At 37.9% G+C, this 17,204-nt stretch overlaps 2 protein-coding genes across 2 annotated transcripts in view; both read right to left on the bottom strand.

The window, feature by feature from the left end:
* The window catches only part of LOC109579497 (SCAN domain-containing protein 3), a 107,031-nt gene that overhangs the window by 85,639 nt on the left and 4,188 nt on the right, over positions 1 to 17,204 (bottom strand). The gene's annotated exons all lie outside the window — the stretch shown is intronic.
* On the bottom strand, positions 10,353 to 12,153 carry LOC125778411 (uncharacterized). The gene is made up of 3 exons (XM_049455769.1): positions 12,149 to 12,153; positions 11,068 to 11,346; positions 10,353 to 10,932 (listed from the first exon to the last, which is right to left on the bottom strand). Exons 1-3 carry the CDS (start codon positions 12,151 to 12,153, stop codon positions 10,353 to 10,355), a joined length of 864 nt encoding a protein of 287 aa, XP_049311726.1.

Genomic DNA, 17,204 nt, shown 5'->3' with positions numbered 1-17,204 from the left:
TTCTCTCCAGTTAGACCTTCATCTGCGAAACTAAAATGTTCTTCTGAAATTATTTTCTATTAATTATTCAAACGTTCCTGAAGCCTCAAAGGAATTCACCATTTTCCGGATTTGAACTTTACTTCCAACCTTCAGCTGTGAGCAATAGACTCGACATTATATAGACAATATTATTCGAACTACATGCTATCTTTTCTATGTTGAAATTTGTTTCTTCTTATTCAACCCCTTTCTGTGCCATATGTGTAGGTTTGTATGGAAAAAATAGCATGCTTCATTAAGAAGTTTGGCTTCTTTTTCTTCTGTATTGACGTAAACACCCTTTACGCAGGTATAGCCGAGTTTACAAGAGCGCGCCTGTCGTTCTTAGTTTTGGAGATTCCAAGTCTAGGCAAGTCCTTTTTCACCTGGTCTTTCTAACGGAGTGGAGGTCCTCCTCTTCCTCTCCTTACCTCTGTGGATACTACGTCGAATACTCTCAGAGCTGGATTATTTTCATACATTCGGATGATACGATTTAGCCACCGTAGCCGTAACCGTAACCACCAAAAGGAGCAGGGAGAATGGAGCCATGTGTAGAGGTCCACGCATATGAAGAAAGTTCTCTGAGCGCCGTTCACTTGAGAGTGGCCAGAAAGAATTATTCTACATACTGCTCAAAGAGCTCTCGACTTCCGGTCTTAGACCAAGTGTCCTCTGGGTACCCAAAAAACATCCGTTTAAAGGCGAGCTAAAGTGGTTAGTGGAGCACCTGGGTTGGGGTTGGGACCCGCACGTAAAAAAACACCCCCCTTGAAAAGCACAAAACAGCCTCGGAACAAAGAAACTCGGCTAACTGTAGTAATTTTTTTTCGTAAAAATTTGATATGTGTTTTCGAGAATGCGCCGTGGACCAATGAGGACTGTAAACGGAAATCAAATGGAGTTTCTAAAGATCATCTCGACCGAAAGTATAATCCAGAAAATTAGTAAAAATTTACAAGGCAATCTTAAAATTTTCAATTGGTGTAAATCAATTTTACAAACAATTCTGAAATCGAAAACCCCCATAATAGTTATAAAAGTTCCTCGAAACTTTTATTAAGTCATTAAATTTAAACTTATCGACCCACCATTTTTCGCTACAAAAAAAAAGAAAATATATAATATATCTTCGTTAGGAGAGATTACGGGGCTGATTTCGCCGATATAGGAGCTAAAGATCTCAATATGAACAGTTGATTCCTATGTGTTTCCAACAACTCCAGTTTTAATCTGTATAAAGTTCGTCTGCCCAGTAAACACCATAAACATTTCAAAAATATGAATTAAAAACTGAATATGCGACCTGCTTTTCCGGGTTTGTCAAGAGAGAGTTTAATGTTCTCCGATGTTGCCAATAGTACTCTATCGAGCTCCTTAAAAGTCAGAAAGTCATAAGGGATCCGCTGTAATAAACAGAACTATCGAAAATTAGAGTTTCCAGCAGAATAATTTTCAATAAAACATGCAGAATAAAACGAAAAAGTTTTTCATATATTATAAGTACTTGATTTAGATCATTCAGCTTATATATCAACTATGTATATGCTATTAAGTTCTCGTATTGGTTTCGACAAATGAGCAGCTTCTTAGAGAAAGGGGAGATATGCAAAATATCAGATCGGTATCTCAAAAACTGAAGAACTAGTTGGAGTATATATAGACGTATATGTCTACGGGCACTATGTGCAAGATGACGTTAAATGCCGTGGTTGGAGTGGACCTTAGTACACTACATATGGTGATGAGCGCCGCCCTTTGAACGCTCTCGGGTTTCTATGCAAGTGTGGTATTTTCTGCAGCACTCCATCGCATAAAGACTCCATAGAACATAATGGGCTTGACTATGGTGTCGCAGAGCTACAGGACCACTTTCGGTGAGAGACCCCACCTTTTTTCCAATGGCTCCTCTGCAGTAGTGCGGACGGACCACATGCCTAAATCGACTCAGCTCGTCATACTTATCCTTTATATATGCATTTTACAGGGTCAAACTTACCCCATATATATTTTAGATAACAGTATGATAAAGATAGAGTATGAAGAGAATGGGTGATTACAACTTCATTGGTTTCAAAAATGTAATCAACCTCAGCATTTTACACTGTGCACTGATTACTTAAGAAGCACATATTTAATAAAAAACTTCCAATTCTGCCACATGTAACTGGAGTCCCTAGAGCATCTGAGGCCCTTGGATCCAAGTGTACGAATAGGGATATCAAAAGCACCCAGCTGTTTATTGGAATTTGTGAGTGTGCTGGGCTTATGGATCTCATTGTGACAGAGGGCAGAGCATAATATACCTTATATCGCGGTGATAACTTCAATCCATCTCACCCTTTCTATATATGTACCAAAGCACATCGACCGAGTAAGATGAAAATGGTTCCTTTAAAATGTTAGCATGAACCCTCAGCTAAATAAACCAATGTAGAATAGAGAATGGAAAGGGGTGAAGAGCGCTCATAAAATAAAACATAACATCATAAACGCAAATACCAGATGTTGTTCTTGCTGCATTATTTTCCTGCGCCAGCCCCCCAAATATAATAACAATAAATATAAACGTGTATAGGCGAGATATATATGCGTGTATACACTCGATCCACTCTTAAGCCTAACACCTGTGGTTTTTGCCTTAGCTTCTGCATATCCGTGCGGCAACAGTGCATTCATAAAGTCAATACACCAGCGCTACAAGTGCCACCAGTGACAACAATGACAGCAATGCTTGTGCCCCGGCGGTATTCGAGTGCAATGCTCAGGGCTCAGAGCTCGGTGGTCGGTGCTCAGTGGTCGATGCTCAGCTGTGTGCAAGCATAAAATATTATACATAAATATGTTGCACCGCAAGAGCGACAAAAAATGGACAAATATGCAAATGCGGTGGTGAGAATCCACCTTCTGCCAATGCCACCGGTCTCAGGCAACCAATTGCCATAGCAGTGGATTGGAGCGCGAGAAAAAGTTCGTATTTGCACTGTGTTAGCGTTCAGCTGAAATATGTTTTTCCGTTTATCCTTTCTTTTTACAGATTGCATTGGTTTTTCTGCAGGAAATGAACACTACATTTTGATTTTTAATTAACGTTATTTGTTGTTGCTTTCTGTTTTTCGTGCACCGGAAGTGAAAGATGTTTATTAAGTAATGGACTTTGTGCTGTGACACTCGGCTGCTGCTTAATTTACTTAATGTTCTCTATAGAAGAAAAAACGTGGAGCAGCCAATCAGCCGAGAAGACAAATTCAATAATGTGACTTGTAGTAAATCCGAAGTCTACAAAAAAATTTGAGCTGTTTCCACCTTGTCTTCTGCCATACAGCTTCTGCAGATGGCGTCTGGTAAGATCCTCAGCCTTACAGGTTGGACACCAATAGGAGAATGCTCTAGTAAGAGCTCCACAACTAGGGAGAGGCTGACCTTACTGAAGGCAATGAGAACACTACATATATTGCGATAGATCTTGGATCAAAAGGTTTTTGAGACAGCACGTGGCCCAGCGCTGGCTAAGCTCCCGCGAAGCCCAGCTATATAGTAGCCCAACACAAGAGAATACGAAAGCACCGACCCGCTCGCATTCTACTGATAGCGGTTGTAGGGTGCCTTTCATTGCTACCAATGCTACCAATCTTATCACAAAGAGACTCAATGCTATTAATAACAAGGTCAGGCACTCCTTGACCTACCCTGAACGCACTTTTAATGAATTCAAGGCTAGTATTGCCTCCCTGCTATCTGAGTGGATGATCAGCTCAGAGCAGGAAATCTACCGCTACCTTAATAGCTGCAATCTCGGCTTGGAAGGCACTTCAATAGTCAGGAAGTCTGAGTGTAAAGTTAATAGAAAGCTCCTGACAGTAAAGGCCTCCACAAACCTTCCATCCAAGCTTTGATCCATCTATAAAGAAGCTCAGTGCCCCTTTCCTCCAACGGCTACTTCGCACCCGCAACTTCCACGCCGGTATTTGGGCAGAGAAGGATCCGCCAGAGTTCGTTTTTGCGACTCCAAGATTCAAGTGATCCGATATAAGTATAAGTAGGATTTCCGAGTTTTCAGACACGGATTCTTTTACGAGCCCAGATTCACTGAATCAGATAGAAACTTTCGCAGCCAAACACTTTCCGACGATATCTGCGAGCACTATATGCAGGATGGATTTAAGTGCCATGGTTGGAGCGATCTCTAGTTTCTTGGCAAGTGTGGTCTTTCCTAGAGTTTTTGGAGTTCATAAAGACTCCAAAGGACATAATTGAATTGACTATAATGTCGTAGATCCAGAGGAACACTTTTGGTGAGAGACTCCACCTTTTGCCATTGACTTCTATACAGCAGTATAAGGCAATCAATGACTTTGTTTGCTTCCTCTTCGATATTCGGCTTCCATGAAAGCTTCCTATCCAGGATTATCCCTAGATATTTTACTGTAGCTACCAGTTACAGACGGATCTCTCTAGCGGTGCTATCATCTCGGTTTGTCGTTTATCGCAAACAAACAATTACTGAACGAACACTAATTAATATATAGAGATTAATCCAGGACATATTTGATCAGATGGTATATAAATTGCATATAACATATAATTTGGTTTAATGAGGTTTTATTATTATATGTATATCTGAAAAATTCCTGATTGACAAAACCCTTAAAACTTGCACTTGGATCCTTTTAAAGCGAAAGTAAGAATAACGAAGAACGACTTCTTTTTTAATTTCTCTTTCAACCACACACAACTTTAACTTCTTTACATTACTATATGTACATTCACAAATTATTTTAATTTTCTTTTTTATTCTTCACACATTCTCCGCCGTTAACTTAAAGAACAGAATTACGGAATTTCACATCACATTTGCAATTTCAAATAAGACCGTTAGCGACACAGTTACATAAATTAAATTGTCACCCTATTCCGACAAACTTAAAAACATTAGTTTCCTCCGTGAATGATATGCTTCAAGCATTCCCATAAACACATGAACTTTTCAGCTACATAAATATGCATACATAATATATACATAATGTACTATATGCTGTATACATATGTTTTTGTGTTTGTGTTTTGAGATGTGTTTGACCGAAGCTTTCTTTCAGGGGTTAGCTGGATTTACGAAGTGACCCTTTGTGATGACATAATGTTTTAAACATTATTTTATTTACCCCTAAATGTGTATGTGTATATATAAATATAGTGGTTAAAGCAAGGGATATAAATTTATGTATGCAGCCACATACACAAGTACATATTTGTTTATACTTAGTACCAGCGACCTCAGGCGATGTATCACCAGTGATATGAACTAACGTGTAATATATGTATTCTCTTTCAAACGTCAAAATTTCAGACAAATCTAACTCGAGGTTTTATTTTTAACTCGTGTGGAAGCAGCCGTATCCATGGATTTCAGAAAAATAGAAAAAGACCAATATTGGCGGTGGTTCGACTCCTCTTTTCGGAAGAGAAATCAATTTCGCATGGAAGTCAAAACAGCACAGTGACGCTTCTCTTCTATTCTCTTTATTGCTGGCATAGAGAAAAAAATTGTTTCACCAGTTTCAACGTGGTCATACTTCACTTTTCGATGAGCCACGATTACATATACCGAACTGGCTAACACGGGAGATAACAGGATAATAACCCGCGATCTGCCGCGACTGCCCGAAAATTATATTTCACAAAACCGCATGGATCCTTCATATGTATACTGAATGAAATATCGTGAGAAAGCTTAAAACGAGATGGAAACTGCCTTTGCATCAAATAACAAGCGCAATCACAATTTTGACGCTGTTTATGCACAATCCGACTGAGCTTATGAAGTATTTACTACCTTTTCTCGAAACGTGGATAATCTGGTATACACCAGCAACAATGGTACAGCTAAGACGCTGGACTTCATTCGGCGAATCTAACCCGAAGAAGGCGAAAATTGTCCTATCAGCCAAAAAGGTAATGGTTACAGTTTTCTGGGATATGCAAGATGTGAACTTCAACGACTTTGGAGAAGCGCAAAACGTTCCTAGGGCTATACTATGCCTAGTTATTTGACTGATTCGACACTAAATTGCCGAAGAAAAAAGTATCATTTCACAAAAATATTGCACCGGACCCCTCTCTGAACACTGCAGTCGAATTAAACTACTAATTATTGTTTCATCCATCGTATACTTCAGATTTAACCTCGTACGATTATTATGCTGTTGCAACAAGTTATTATTATTATTATTATACATGACTAACTTATAATTAAAATTATAGGCTAGTAGTAGGATAGGAGCAATGGTAGCAAAGACCTTCAGCTCGCGTAATATATTAGATTTTATGTAAGGAAAGGAATAAATTAAATTTTATAGTACAGCCGGGTGGATTTGAGATATGCTACGATTTTCTTTACATTAACTGTGTTTGGAGTGGACAAGAAAGTTAAAGGATTGGTGCCTCCAAAGAATTTGGTTCTATTGGATTGGAAAAGTGTACAATCTACTAGGATATGGGATATATTAATGTTTGTGGTTTGGTTACAAAAGTGGCAGTATAATTGTGGAGTATTTGTGATGTGGTAACTGTGCGTAATGTTTGTGTGCCCTAAACGTAGACGTTCGAATTTTATTAAGTCTAGCCGGCTAATGGTATCGTCGATATGTTGGGTAAATGTTTGTATATTTGTATGATTGCTGTTGATAGATTGGTACCATGTAGATGTTTCAAGAAATGTGTTGTTGTGAATCTGTCTGTAGTGTAGTGTAATATGCCTCTTTATGTCTCTTAAGTTCCAGTTTTGTGTAAAAGTTAGGGGACGGGAGGGAGCTGATTTGGCAACGTGGTCGGCCAGTTCATTTCCTTGGATGCCTGAATGTCCTGGAATCCATATTAGGAGAAATTTAGGGTAGTATTCCGTTAGGATATTTTTGATTTTGAGGGAGTAATATTCACTAGTTATAGGATTGGAGATGGAGTCTATTGAGGAGAGCGAGTCCGTGCATACAGCATATTTTCCTTCCTTGTGTATATGGTAGTCTAGAGCTTTAAAAATTGCAATAATCTCCGCTGTAAAGACTGAAGAGTAAACGGGTAGGAGGGAGTTGAATATAGTCGATGTACTTGTTGTAACACTGTAACTGGTTGAGTGACTGGTTTTAGACCCATCCGTAAAAATTAGTGTATAGTCCTGTATTTTGCTCAAAAGTTCTGAGAACCGTTTTTGGTACGTTCTGATGGAGGTAGAGGACTTGGGTAATGTTCGTAGAGAAGCTTTGATGGAGGACGTGGGGAAATCCCATTGTGGAAATTTGTGTGTTGTTGAAGAGTCACAAAGGTAAGGAAGCTGTAAGAGAGAGCATTTGGCTATTGTTTTGGAAATGACGGATTCGACCTTTTGTTTTGTATTAAGATTGGTGACAGTGGATATAAGCTCATATATTGGTGTGTCGCAAGTGAGAAAGGATTTGGAAAGTTTTGCGGTGATGTAATCCCTAGTTGTCTCGATTGATTTTATGTTGGCTTCGTACATTAGATTACTGATGCGAGTGGTTCGAAAGGCGCCAAACGCTATGCGGACCGTTGCATTAAGAACAGATTGTAGTTTATTGAGGGTACTTTTGGCAGTGTATCCGTAGAGGAATATGCCGTACTCAATTTTTGAGATTATTAATGCTTTTACAACGGATATGAGGGAGCTAATGTTGCAATTAAACTTGTTGCTGGAGAGACATTTGACTATGCTGAGATTATGGCCAAGGGCGAGTAAAAGTGATTCAACATGAGGTTGCCATCGGTATTTGGAGTTGAAGGTTACTCCTAGAATTTTGAGATTGTCTACATCGTTCAGGCGAATATTTCCAAATTGTACGGTACATTTGCAATTATGTTTTCTACAAATGTGTAGATGTTGGCATTTATGCGGAGATAACTCAGCTCCAGAGTACTCGCACCAATCCAATATTTCATCGACTAGTGAATTTATATTTATCGCTTGGTTTTTTATGTTGCTAAGTTTCATGATGATATGGAAGTCATCTGCGTATGCGCAAAAATGTAGTTCTCTGCGTATTGATAATATGTTAGCAAGTTTATTGTAGGCGATTAAAAATAGTAATACGGAGAGAGGGGATCCTTGTGGGATTCCGTTGTAAAGATTTAATGTGCTGGAGTGTTTGAAATTGACTTTAACTTTGATTTGCCTATTTCTCATAAAATTTATAATGTAGTTTATTATTTTCTTACCGATCTTCCATTCTAGAAGCTGATCTATTACGGAGTGTATTCCTACTCTATCGAAGGCTTTTGCAAAGTCAAGCGATATTATCGAGATATGCTTTTTTTCTGAGAGAGAATCTGTTATCATGTAGTCTAAGTAAATTAGGCTGTCAGTAACAGATCTCCCTTTTCTGAATCCCATTTGATAGCTATTGAGTAGCTTGTTTGAATTAACAAACCACCATAGCCTATTAGCTATAATTCTGTCTAAAATCTTCGCGCACACAGGGTTCAAAGATATAGGCCGGTATGATTGTATGCTGGTTTTGTCTGCCTTTGGTTTAAGTATTGGAGTTATTGTACTTAGTTTATATAGCTGCGGTATGTAGTTGTCGAAAATTTTGTTGTAAAAAGAAGTAAGCCTTGATTTTGCACTTGGAGAGAGGTGATGAACCATATCATAAGTGATTCGGTCAAAGCCTGGGGAAGAACCGTTTGCTTTTTTTAGTGCGATATGCAATTCAATATTTGATATGGGTTTCTCAATTATTTTAGCCTTTTCATTAGGTCTAAATTTGGGTACGCTAGAGTAAAGTGATGTTTTCTTTAATCTGAACTGTTGCGGGAATTTTGAGTCGTGTGATTGTGTGGACCAGTGCTGACAGAAGAAATTACTAATTTCGAAATCGTCTGTGATAGTGGAGTTGCCAGAGCTTATGCAATGTATACCCGTGTGAGATTTGAGGCCACAGAAACGCCTTATATTCGACCACACTGTTCTGGAAGGGGTGGTGGGCTTGATAGCGGATGTGAATGTGGATATAGAAGTTCTTTTGGTGATTTTTATTTCCCTTTTTAGTTTGGCTGCAGCTTTTTTGTAGTTCAAGATGTTTTCGTTCGTAATAGATCGCTTCAGCTTAATCCAAAGCTTGTTCTTTTGAGTCTTTAAGTTCTCTAGATTTTTATTCCACCAAGGGACAGATTTCTCTAAATGTCGAACTGATGATTGGGGAATGGATAGGTGTGCGCTTCTTAATATTATTCTTTGCATATTTGCGGCTTCTTTGTTGATGTTTTCACTTACTTCTATTCCTCTAGTAAGTTGGTCTGAAATCTCATAATAACTGCCCCAGTTGGCAAGCTTAGTTAAGAATTTCGGTTTAATGGGGTTGAACGTGAAATTGTTTGTGGGGAATAGAGTTGTTATAATGGGAAAATGATCACTCCCCATGAGGTAGTCATTTACTTTCCATTTAGCGTCGATAGCTAGTGGAGGTGAACAAAAGGTGAGATCGATATGGGATAAGGTGTTGTGTGTGTTGAAGTGAGTGGCAGTGCCGTCATTGAGTAGGGTGTAATGAGAGTTATCTAAAAACTTTGAAATCAAGTTCCCTCTGGCATTATTCCGGGAAGATCCCCATTTTCTGTGCCAACTGTTGAAGTCTCCGGTAACTAAACGAGGTAAACGGGTGGGTTCAAAAGCTTCCAGCAACAGTGATGACGTCAGTCTGGTGGCATGGGATATGTAGGTAGAGTTAATGATAAATTTTATTTTAGAGTGAATTATGGCAGATATTGTTTCGAATTGTGTATTGGTGTTCAGGGGTTCATATTGTATTTGCTTATGTATTAGAAGTGCAACTCCTCCGTAAGCTGTTGTTGCTTGATTTTTGTTAAGCATAATATAGTTGACGGGAGTTGGAATGTTATGTGTCGAATGGAGGTGAGTTTCTTGTAAAGTGATTAAGAGTGGTCGGTATCGTTTAATTAATATGAGAAGTTCGTTGTAGTGATTAACGTAGCCATTGATGTTCCATTGCATTATTTTAAGAGTCATTGGAAGAGTAGCTTAAGAGCTTGTGTTGTGCGGTGAGAGGATGGTAGGTGTTGTTGGGGATGTGTGGGTATGTGCTGGCTATTGGTAAATTGAGATAGGTTGATTGTATGCTAATAGAAGAGAAAGGTTGAGCAGTGTTATCCATTTGAAAGAGTTTGATGTTATGTGTAATATGGCTACTTTATGAGTAATTGTGATCAATTTAGGTGGGAGGGTTAATATAAATGATAATAATGAGTAATAAATTTTTTTCTTAGAAAGAACACAATAATAGCTTAGCGTAATACATATATATCTATAGGACTTCCTCATGTTGCAGTTCCATTGTTGTAGATTCAGATGAATCGTCGAGCTCGTGTTTGGTTGGTTTTGGTGGTTTGGAATTGCGAGTTGCAGAGTGCTGTAATTTCAGTTTGGCTTTCATTTTGTTTGAAATACCTCTCGGAAAAATTTTAATTTTTGTTTCGGTTAAACGCTGTGTGGTGGGTTTAGGCAAAGGCTTCGATGTTGAAGGAGTGACGTCGTCGTCTGAAGGTAAGCTTTCATAACTTACTAGTTCTCTTCGTTGTCGTTGCTGATTTATTGGCTTGGCGACGGTGCTACTTTGAGCGGGCGATTCTTGTGTTTGTGCGTATAGAGCAGAGTTGTTCCGGGTGACAGCTGAGTAAGATGGTCCGCTATGTTGATTTCGCTCTTTGTAAGTGGATATTGCTTTCCTTCTGTCAACCTTTTCCAATGTTATGATCGCTTGAATCTCTTTCTCACGTACGAATATAGGGCATTTTTTGTCGTATGAGTTGTGGTTGTAGGTTTGGATGTCGTTTACTTTGCAGTTGACGCAGCTCTTTATGTTTACACATTCTTCGTTGTCTTCGCTGGTATGAAATTCGTTAGCGCAGTTAGGGCATATTTTGGCATTTTTGCATATTTTTTCTATGTGTCCATATCGTTGACATTTTTTGCACCTTAGTGGAAGTGGAATGTAAGGTCGGATTTTGATTTTTTCGTACCCTATTGACATTTCAGTTGGCAGAGATATTGAAGAGAAAGTGAGTATGATTAGACCAGTCTCCTTCAGTGAGTCGTTATTTTCCTTTTTAAGTATTTTCTTCACTTCTGATACGTTTTGGGTTTTTAATTCATCGAGGATTTCTTCTTCTTTTATACCGCGCAAATCGTTGGAGTAGATGACACCTTTAGTTGAGTTAAGTGAAGTGTGCTCGGAGATTTCAATGTGTATGGTGGGCGAGAGTGACACTAATTTCACTAATTTTTCGGCTTGAATGTAGCTTTTAGTTTTAATTAATATGTTACCATTTCTGAGTTTTTTACAAGTTTCCACCTCACTACCGGCGGTATAATCGATTACCTTTTTAATTAAGAAAGGCGACACATTTGCGAGTGTATCGTTACTAAATTTTCTGCACATAACCAAATACTTAGGGCCACATGTTTTTCGTTGAATTGTTTTTGTGTGGTCAAAACTAATTAATGGTTGGGCATTATTTCTCCCGGCCGGCGGTAAAATTGGTTGGTTGAGCATTGCTGCTGTTGGGGGGTAAACCCCGGCTAGATATCTGGAGGCACTCGGAGGCCTGTCTTTTTTTATGTCACGAACTAGAATATGTGGCACTATAAGTTTATTGTCGGAGAAAATAGTATTTTAATGTGTGCACAGTGCACAGTAGTAACTAAGGCACTTCGGTTTTGCAAAACAGAAACAAAAGACGAACACTTGTAAAGATATCTGTTCAGCACGAGAGATGGTCAGAGACTGACAACAACAACAACAAGTTACTACAGAGTATAACGGTATTGTTCACCTATATGCTGTATGCACCACCCAAGACTAAGTAGTTTAGATATAGCGTAATCTATATATATGTTAAGTTCGGTTAATCTGGTAGACCAATAAGCCACGCATAGAGCAGTTAGCTCCTTTGCGATGCCAGATGATGTTCAGTTGCTAGGTCCAAGATGAGTAGTCATCCTTTAGGATGCCTGCGATTAACGCGAATTTGAACTGAATCTGTGGCTTCACTATCGATATCTCCTCCAGTGCATTATACCATGGAGACCCCAGATACTTACCACATAGTCTTACCAATACGGGACCAGTGCACAAGAGATGCTCCATTGTTTCTCTGGTGCCTTGCTCTAGACATTTTCTGCAGTCATCTTGATCTGTCAGATCCATTCTGCGGGAATGTGTCTCCACCAGACAGTGACCAGTCAGTATTCCGATCATGTTCCTATAGTCTCTTCTATCGAGTACCATTAGAAATTTTGTATACTTACGATCTACAGTTTTGTTCATGACTTTTGCAGTTTTGCAACCAGGTAGCTTATCCTGGCCTGGGACGCAGTGGAAGTGAAGTTTCTTACTTTCTCGCAACATTGCTGCCTTGCTTCCCACGACACTTCTGGCCGGTGTGCGATGTGGGGTTACTGTCTTGTTTACTGTTTGGCTGTCCACGTAGAACTCAGCTAGAAATATACTGCAGTGTTCCGGCAACTTAAAAGGTTTGCTTATGCCTAACTCTGAACAGTACATACATTCCCACACCAACTCCATCATCCATTTTCGAGGCATCCGTATGTTGCGCGTATCTAAAAATCGGTCTTCCATCTTTTTCTACATTTACTTTAAACCTTCATGTAGTCCATACGAGTATTTGCCTAACCGTCATTACCCACCGAGCTATGCACGAAATTTCTTCACGTAAATTCTCCTGAAGCCAATCGTTGTACCGCCGCTTTTACTGCGCAGTTTTCAGCAAAGAGGTCTATAGGTTGTTCTCAAAGGCCCCGTTATGCACAGCCCAGCGATCCTCTGAACCGTTAACATTTATTTTATACATTTATTGATCGAGATGACTGGATGAGTTGAAATCCGGGTGAATATTTATCCATCTGTCCGTCCGTTCGTCGGTCCGTGCAAGCTTTAACTTAGGTAAAAATTAATTATATTCTATTGAAACGTCACGTCTGTATTCTTTGGTAAAAATGTATTGATGAGTTCATAGATGGGCTTAATTGGACCGAGGCCTACAAATCTCATGAATCTATAATCAATAAAATGCTATGAGTAAACATTTAATTAAGATATATAACTGTAATGTGGCACAGGGCATCACAGTAGCAAGGGGCTTCTGTGGGCAAAAATTTCAAGCTGGTACAGGAAGGCTTTATAGGAGCCCATGCCAAATTCGGACGATAGACATTTCTCGGCATCTTCTCTACCGATTTCAACCACATTCAGTACGTGATATAGTTGAAGTGTATCGAACACAAAGAAGGCTATACTGAAAACTTTTTCCAAATTTTTCATATTTCTTTTGTAGACTAACTACTTATCGGAATGGCCTCGTCAATAATATTAAATAACGTTATTTTAAAAGCGCAAAGATAAAATTTCAAAATAAATTTGATTTGAAAATATTTAAGTATTTAGTTCTTCATATATTTCTACGGAATTCAAATGCATGAAATTTACCTATGTATACTTGTATGTTTGCATGTGTAAAAACACCCCTATTGACCGCTAGTTTGCTGGACTGTTGCATATTTGTGGGCGCTGCTATTTAGGCCTTACAAGCGCACAAGTTTTTCGCCACCAAATGATTGATGTTGTGATGTCAACACCGCATTTACGGTTTGTGCATGCACAAATACACTTATTGTTGTTGTGGTTGTTGTTGCAATCAAATAAAAACTGTCAAACCGACTGGTAAATTATACGCCCTGTACAACACTATTTGAGCTAAGCGACCTTTAATGCATGCATGTGGGCATTTCTATGTAAAAACAAATGTGTATATGTATTTTTATATATTTTAATGTGTTGGTGTGTTTGTCCGTTTAATTTTAAGTTTGACAGTTTATACAGTTGCGAGCACAAAAACAACAAATAGCATTGTTGTAAGCTGCGGTGGCAATACACACACACACGGCGCCACCGGTTGCGGTGAAATGAACACGATATCACTTGTATCCGTCTAAAAATACACACGCACATACATATATATAGAAAAAGGTATGTTTGTCACGCATGGTTATTATTATAATGCAATTGCTGTTGTTATCGCATTTTATTGCTTTGGTTAGGACGCATTAGCAAATACTTTAGAACACAGATTTCATATCAAGATAAGCGGAAATTGAAATTTCGAAATTCTGTGCGAAAATGTCAAGCAGAAAAACGCCTTTCTATTTATATGTATGTATGTATGTGTGTATTTGTGAAATATTACCATATTTCAGTTTACCTATAATTAATTTGCTGGCAAAAAACAACACTTTGAAAAAGAGTAGATTATGTAAATAGAGGAATATGCAAATAAAGCGCTTGCTAACAATCAAATGTGCGTGTGTGCGTGTGTGTCAACAATGGCCAGCTGCTAGCGGTTAGCAAAAGTAGGATTATAAATTAACTCATTCGGTATATATGTATATATGTGTGTGTATAAGTGTCACTTCTATAGTTCGTGTTTAAACAATCATAATTGCTCAACTTACACATACACGCACACAAACACACATGCTTTTGCTCTTTTTTGTTGCCCTCAGCCATGTTACAATTTATGCGGTTTTACGCTCCAATTTTCCCACAAAATCCACATGAGTTGTCATCCGAGTGTAGCTTTGGCAAAGAAAAGCGCATTTCACAACATTTCCAACGCGTTGAAACCGTAATGTGAGCAATTAATCATAAAGTGGTTATATTTTAATATGTTTTCACTTTGGTTTCATGCAATTTTTGGCATTTTAAATGCAAATATTTCCAACCTCTTTAATTTTCTATTGTGTTATGAAAATAAATATTTGGAATTAGTGCAAAGCATTGTGTTTTTCATAAACATCACTCTGAGCGGTATGTTAATAAAACATATGTATATTTGTACTTATGTTTACATACTGGTGCATGCCCAGTAGGAAAAAGCGTGTTAGTTAGACTAAGCGAAATTTCAGAAACTAATCGGATTTCGTCAAACTCATAATAGAGTGTGTATAAAATAAGAAACAACTATAATAGCTTTCAAAGGTGCATTTTTCTCGCATAAAAGAATTAAAAAATTTTTACTTGTTTTTCATCCATCAGTTTGTATGGCAGCTATAAGCTATAGTTGTTCGATCTAAGTAATATGTTCGGAAGTTATAGCGCTGCCTTGGACTATGATCTATGCCAAATTTTATGAAGATATCTTGTAAAATAAAAAAGTATTCCATACAAGAACTTGATTTTTATCTATCGTTTGTATGGCAGCTATATGCTATAGTAGTTCGATCTAAACAATATATTCGAAGATTATAGCCTTTCTATAGATAATAGTCTATGCTAAGTTTCGTGCAGATATCTCGTCAAATAAAAAAGTTTTCCATACAAGAACTTCATTTTCATCCGTCAGTTTGTATGGCAGCTATATGCTATATTCGTTCGATCTAAATAATATATTCAGAGATTATAGCCGGTATACAAAAATTGGTATAAATGAAAAAAATTAAGAGAAATTAAGTTTTGTTTTACAAACGCCTCTTTTTTAACCATTTAGACAGGTGCAAATGAAAACAAATTAATAAAAAAACATACATTCATATGTGATAGAAAAAACAGTCCCTCGTGATCATGACAATATTAGTGGAGCCTGAAAACATGGAGGAAATGTCTAGAGCAGGGCACCAAGGAAACAATGGCACTTATCCCGAATTGGCAAGTCTATGCTGTAAGCATCCGGGATCCCCACGGTATGATACACTGGAGAAAGTATCGATAGTGAGGCCACAGAGTCTGTTAAAATTCGCATCAAGCGCAGGCATATTAAATGTTTACTATTCCTCTTGCACCTAGCAACTGAACTACTGGCATTTCAAAGACCCAAAACTGGTCTATGCGTGGCTTATTAGCCTACCAGAATAACCTAACCTATTATTATTTATGAACATTAGGAATCTCGCTGTCTATCAGATATGCTGGCCACCAAACTACTTCGATGTAATAATATTTCCAGAATATTGTCTATCTTCACCAGCGAGTTGTATTGGAGCAAAGCAGCACAGCACTCTAGAACCTACCAATTGTACTGTCCATTTTCCTGTGGGATGTTTGATATACATCTGTACATACGTATATACAAATATTTTATATAAAATTAATTGAACAATGACTTTAGTTCATTAGCTTTCATAACCTAAAATGAGGTTAAATAACTCTTTTTGTAGACTTAAATAATTCAAAGGTGTGTAATTATAGCTTGTTGAACTAGTTTCCAATATGAAATGAAAAATCAAAATAAAAATATTATTTTAACAATGGAAGCAATTTCATTTACTACAACATACAGTAGAAACTCGATTAACCGGACTAATTGTTGTCGATAGGCATTCGGATAATCGAAAATACGAATAATCGAATGTATGAAGAAAAACAAATAGATATTCATATCCTGCAACGAAAATCAATGCTTATTAAGAAATGAACACTTACTTACATATGTATGTATGTACATATTTTCTTAGATTACACTACATACGTAATACTAAACTGCAGCATTAATCATGAAATACAATAAAATGTTTAGGTACGTATGTACGAATAATTTGTCTACAATATGTATTTGGTAATTTGCATTTGGTAATCATGAAATAAGTAGGTAGGTAATAAGTTTAATTTGGTTTAAAATGGTGATTGTCATTTAACGTAAGCAACTTTTTCTCTTCATTGCTGCTATATCACGAATTCGTTTCAGTTGTAGTAGACTCACAGTATTACTCTAGGGGTATTCTCTCGCTCTTGCAAACCCCTTGCACGGTGCAAGAATTGCATATATTTCCTCTCGGTGCACCGGCACAACAACAAACACTCGCAGAAAAACGCGCGGGGCAGCGGCAGCGACCCCACACTGCGCGAGCGGAATATGTAAGTTCCGACACGTTCACGATTCCATAATTTCTACGTAGGTACATATAAATTGGTCGCGATTGGTAGTCCGGATAATCGCGAATCCGTATAACTGAGGGCCGGATAAACGAGTTTCTACTGTATACCTAAATAAATATATAATATTCTTAGTTATTTATATAAATTTATACTATCTTCGCATCAACGTAAGTAATACTACCAATAACGGATGATCCAAGGAGAGGTCTT

Source organism: Bactrocera dorsalis, chromosome 4, assembly GCF_023373825.1.
Source record: "Bactrocera dorsalis isolate Fly_Bdor chromosome 4, ASM2337382v1, whole genome shotgun sequence".
Lineage (NCBI taxonomy): Eukaryota > Metazoa > Arthropoda > Insecta > Diptera > Tephritidae > Bactrocera > Bactrocera dorsalis.
This window is presented reverse-complemented; position numbering and strand designations above follow the sequence as displayed.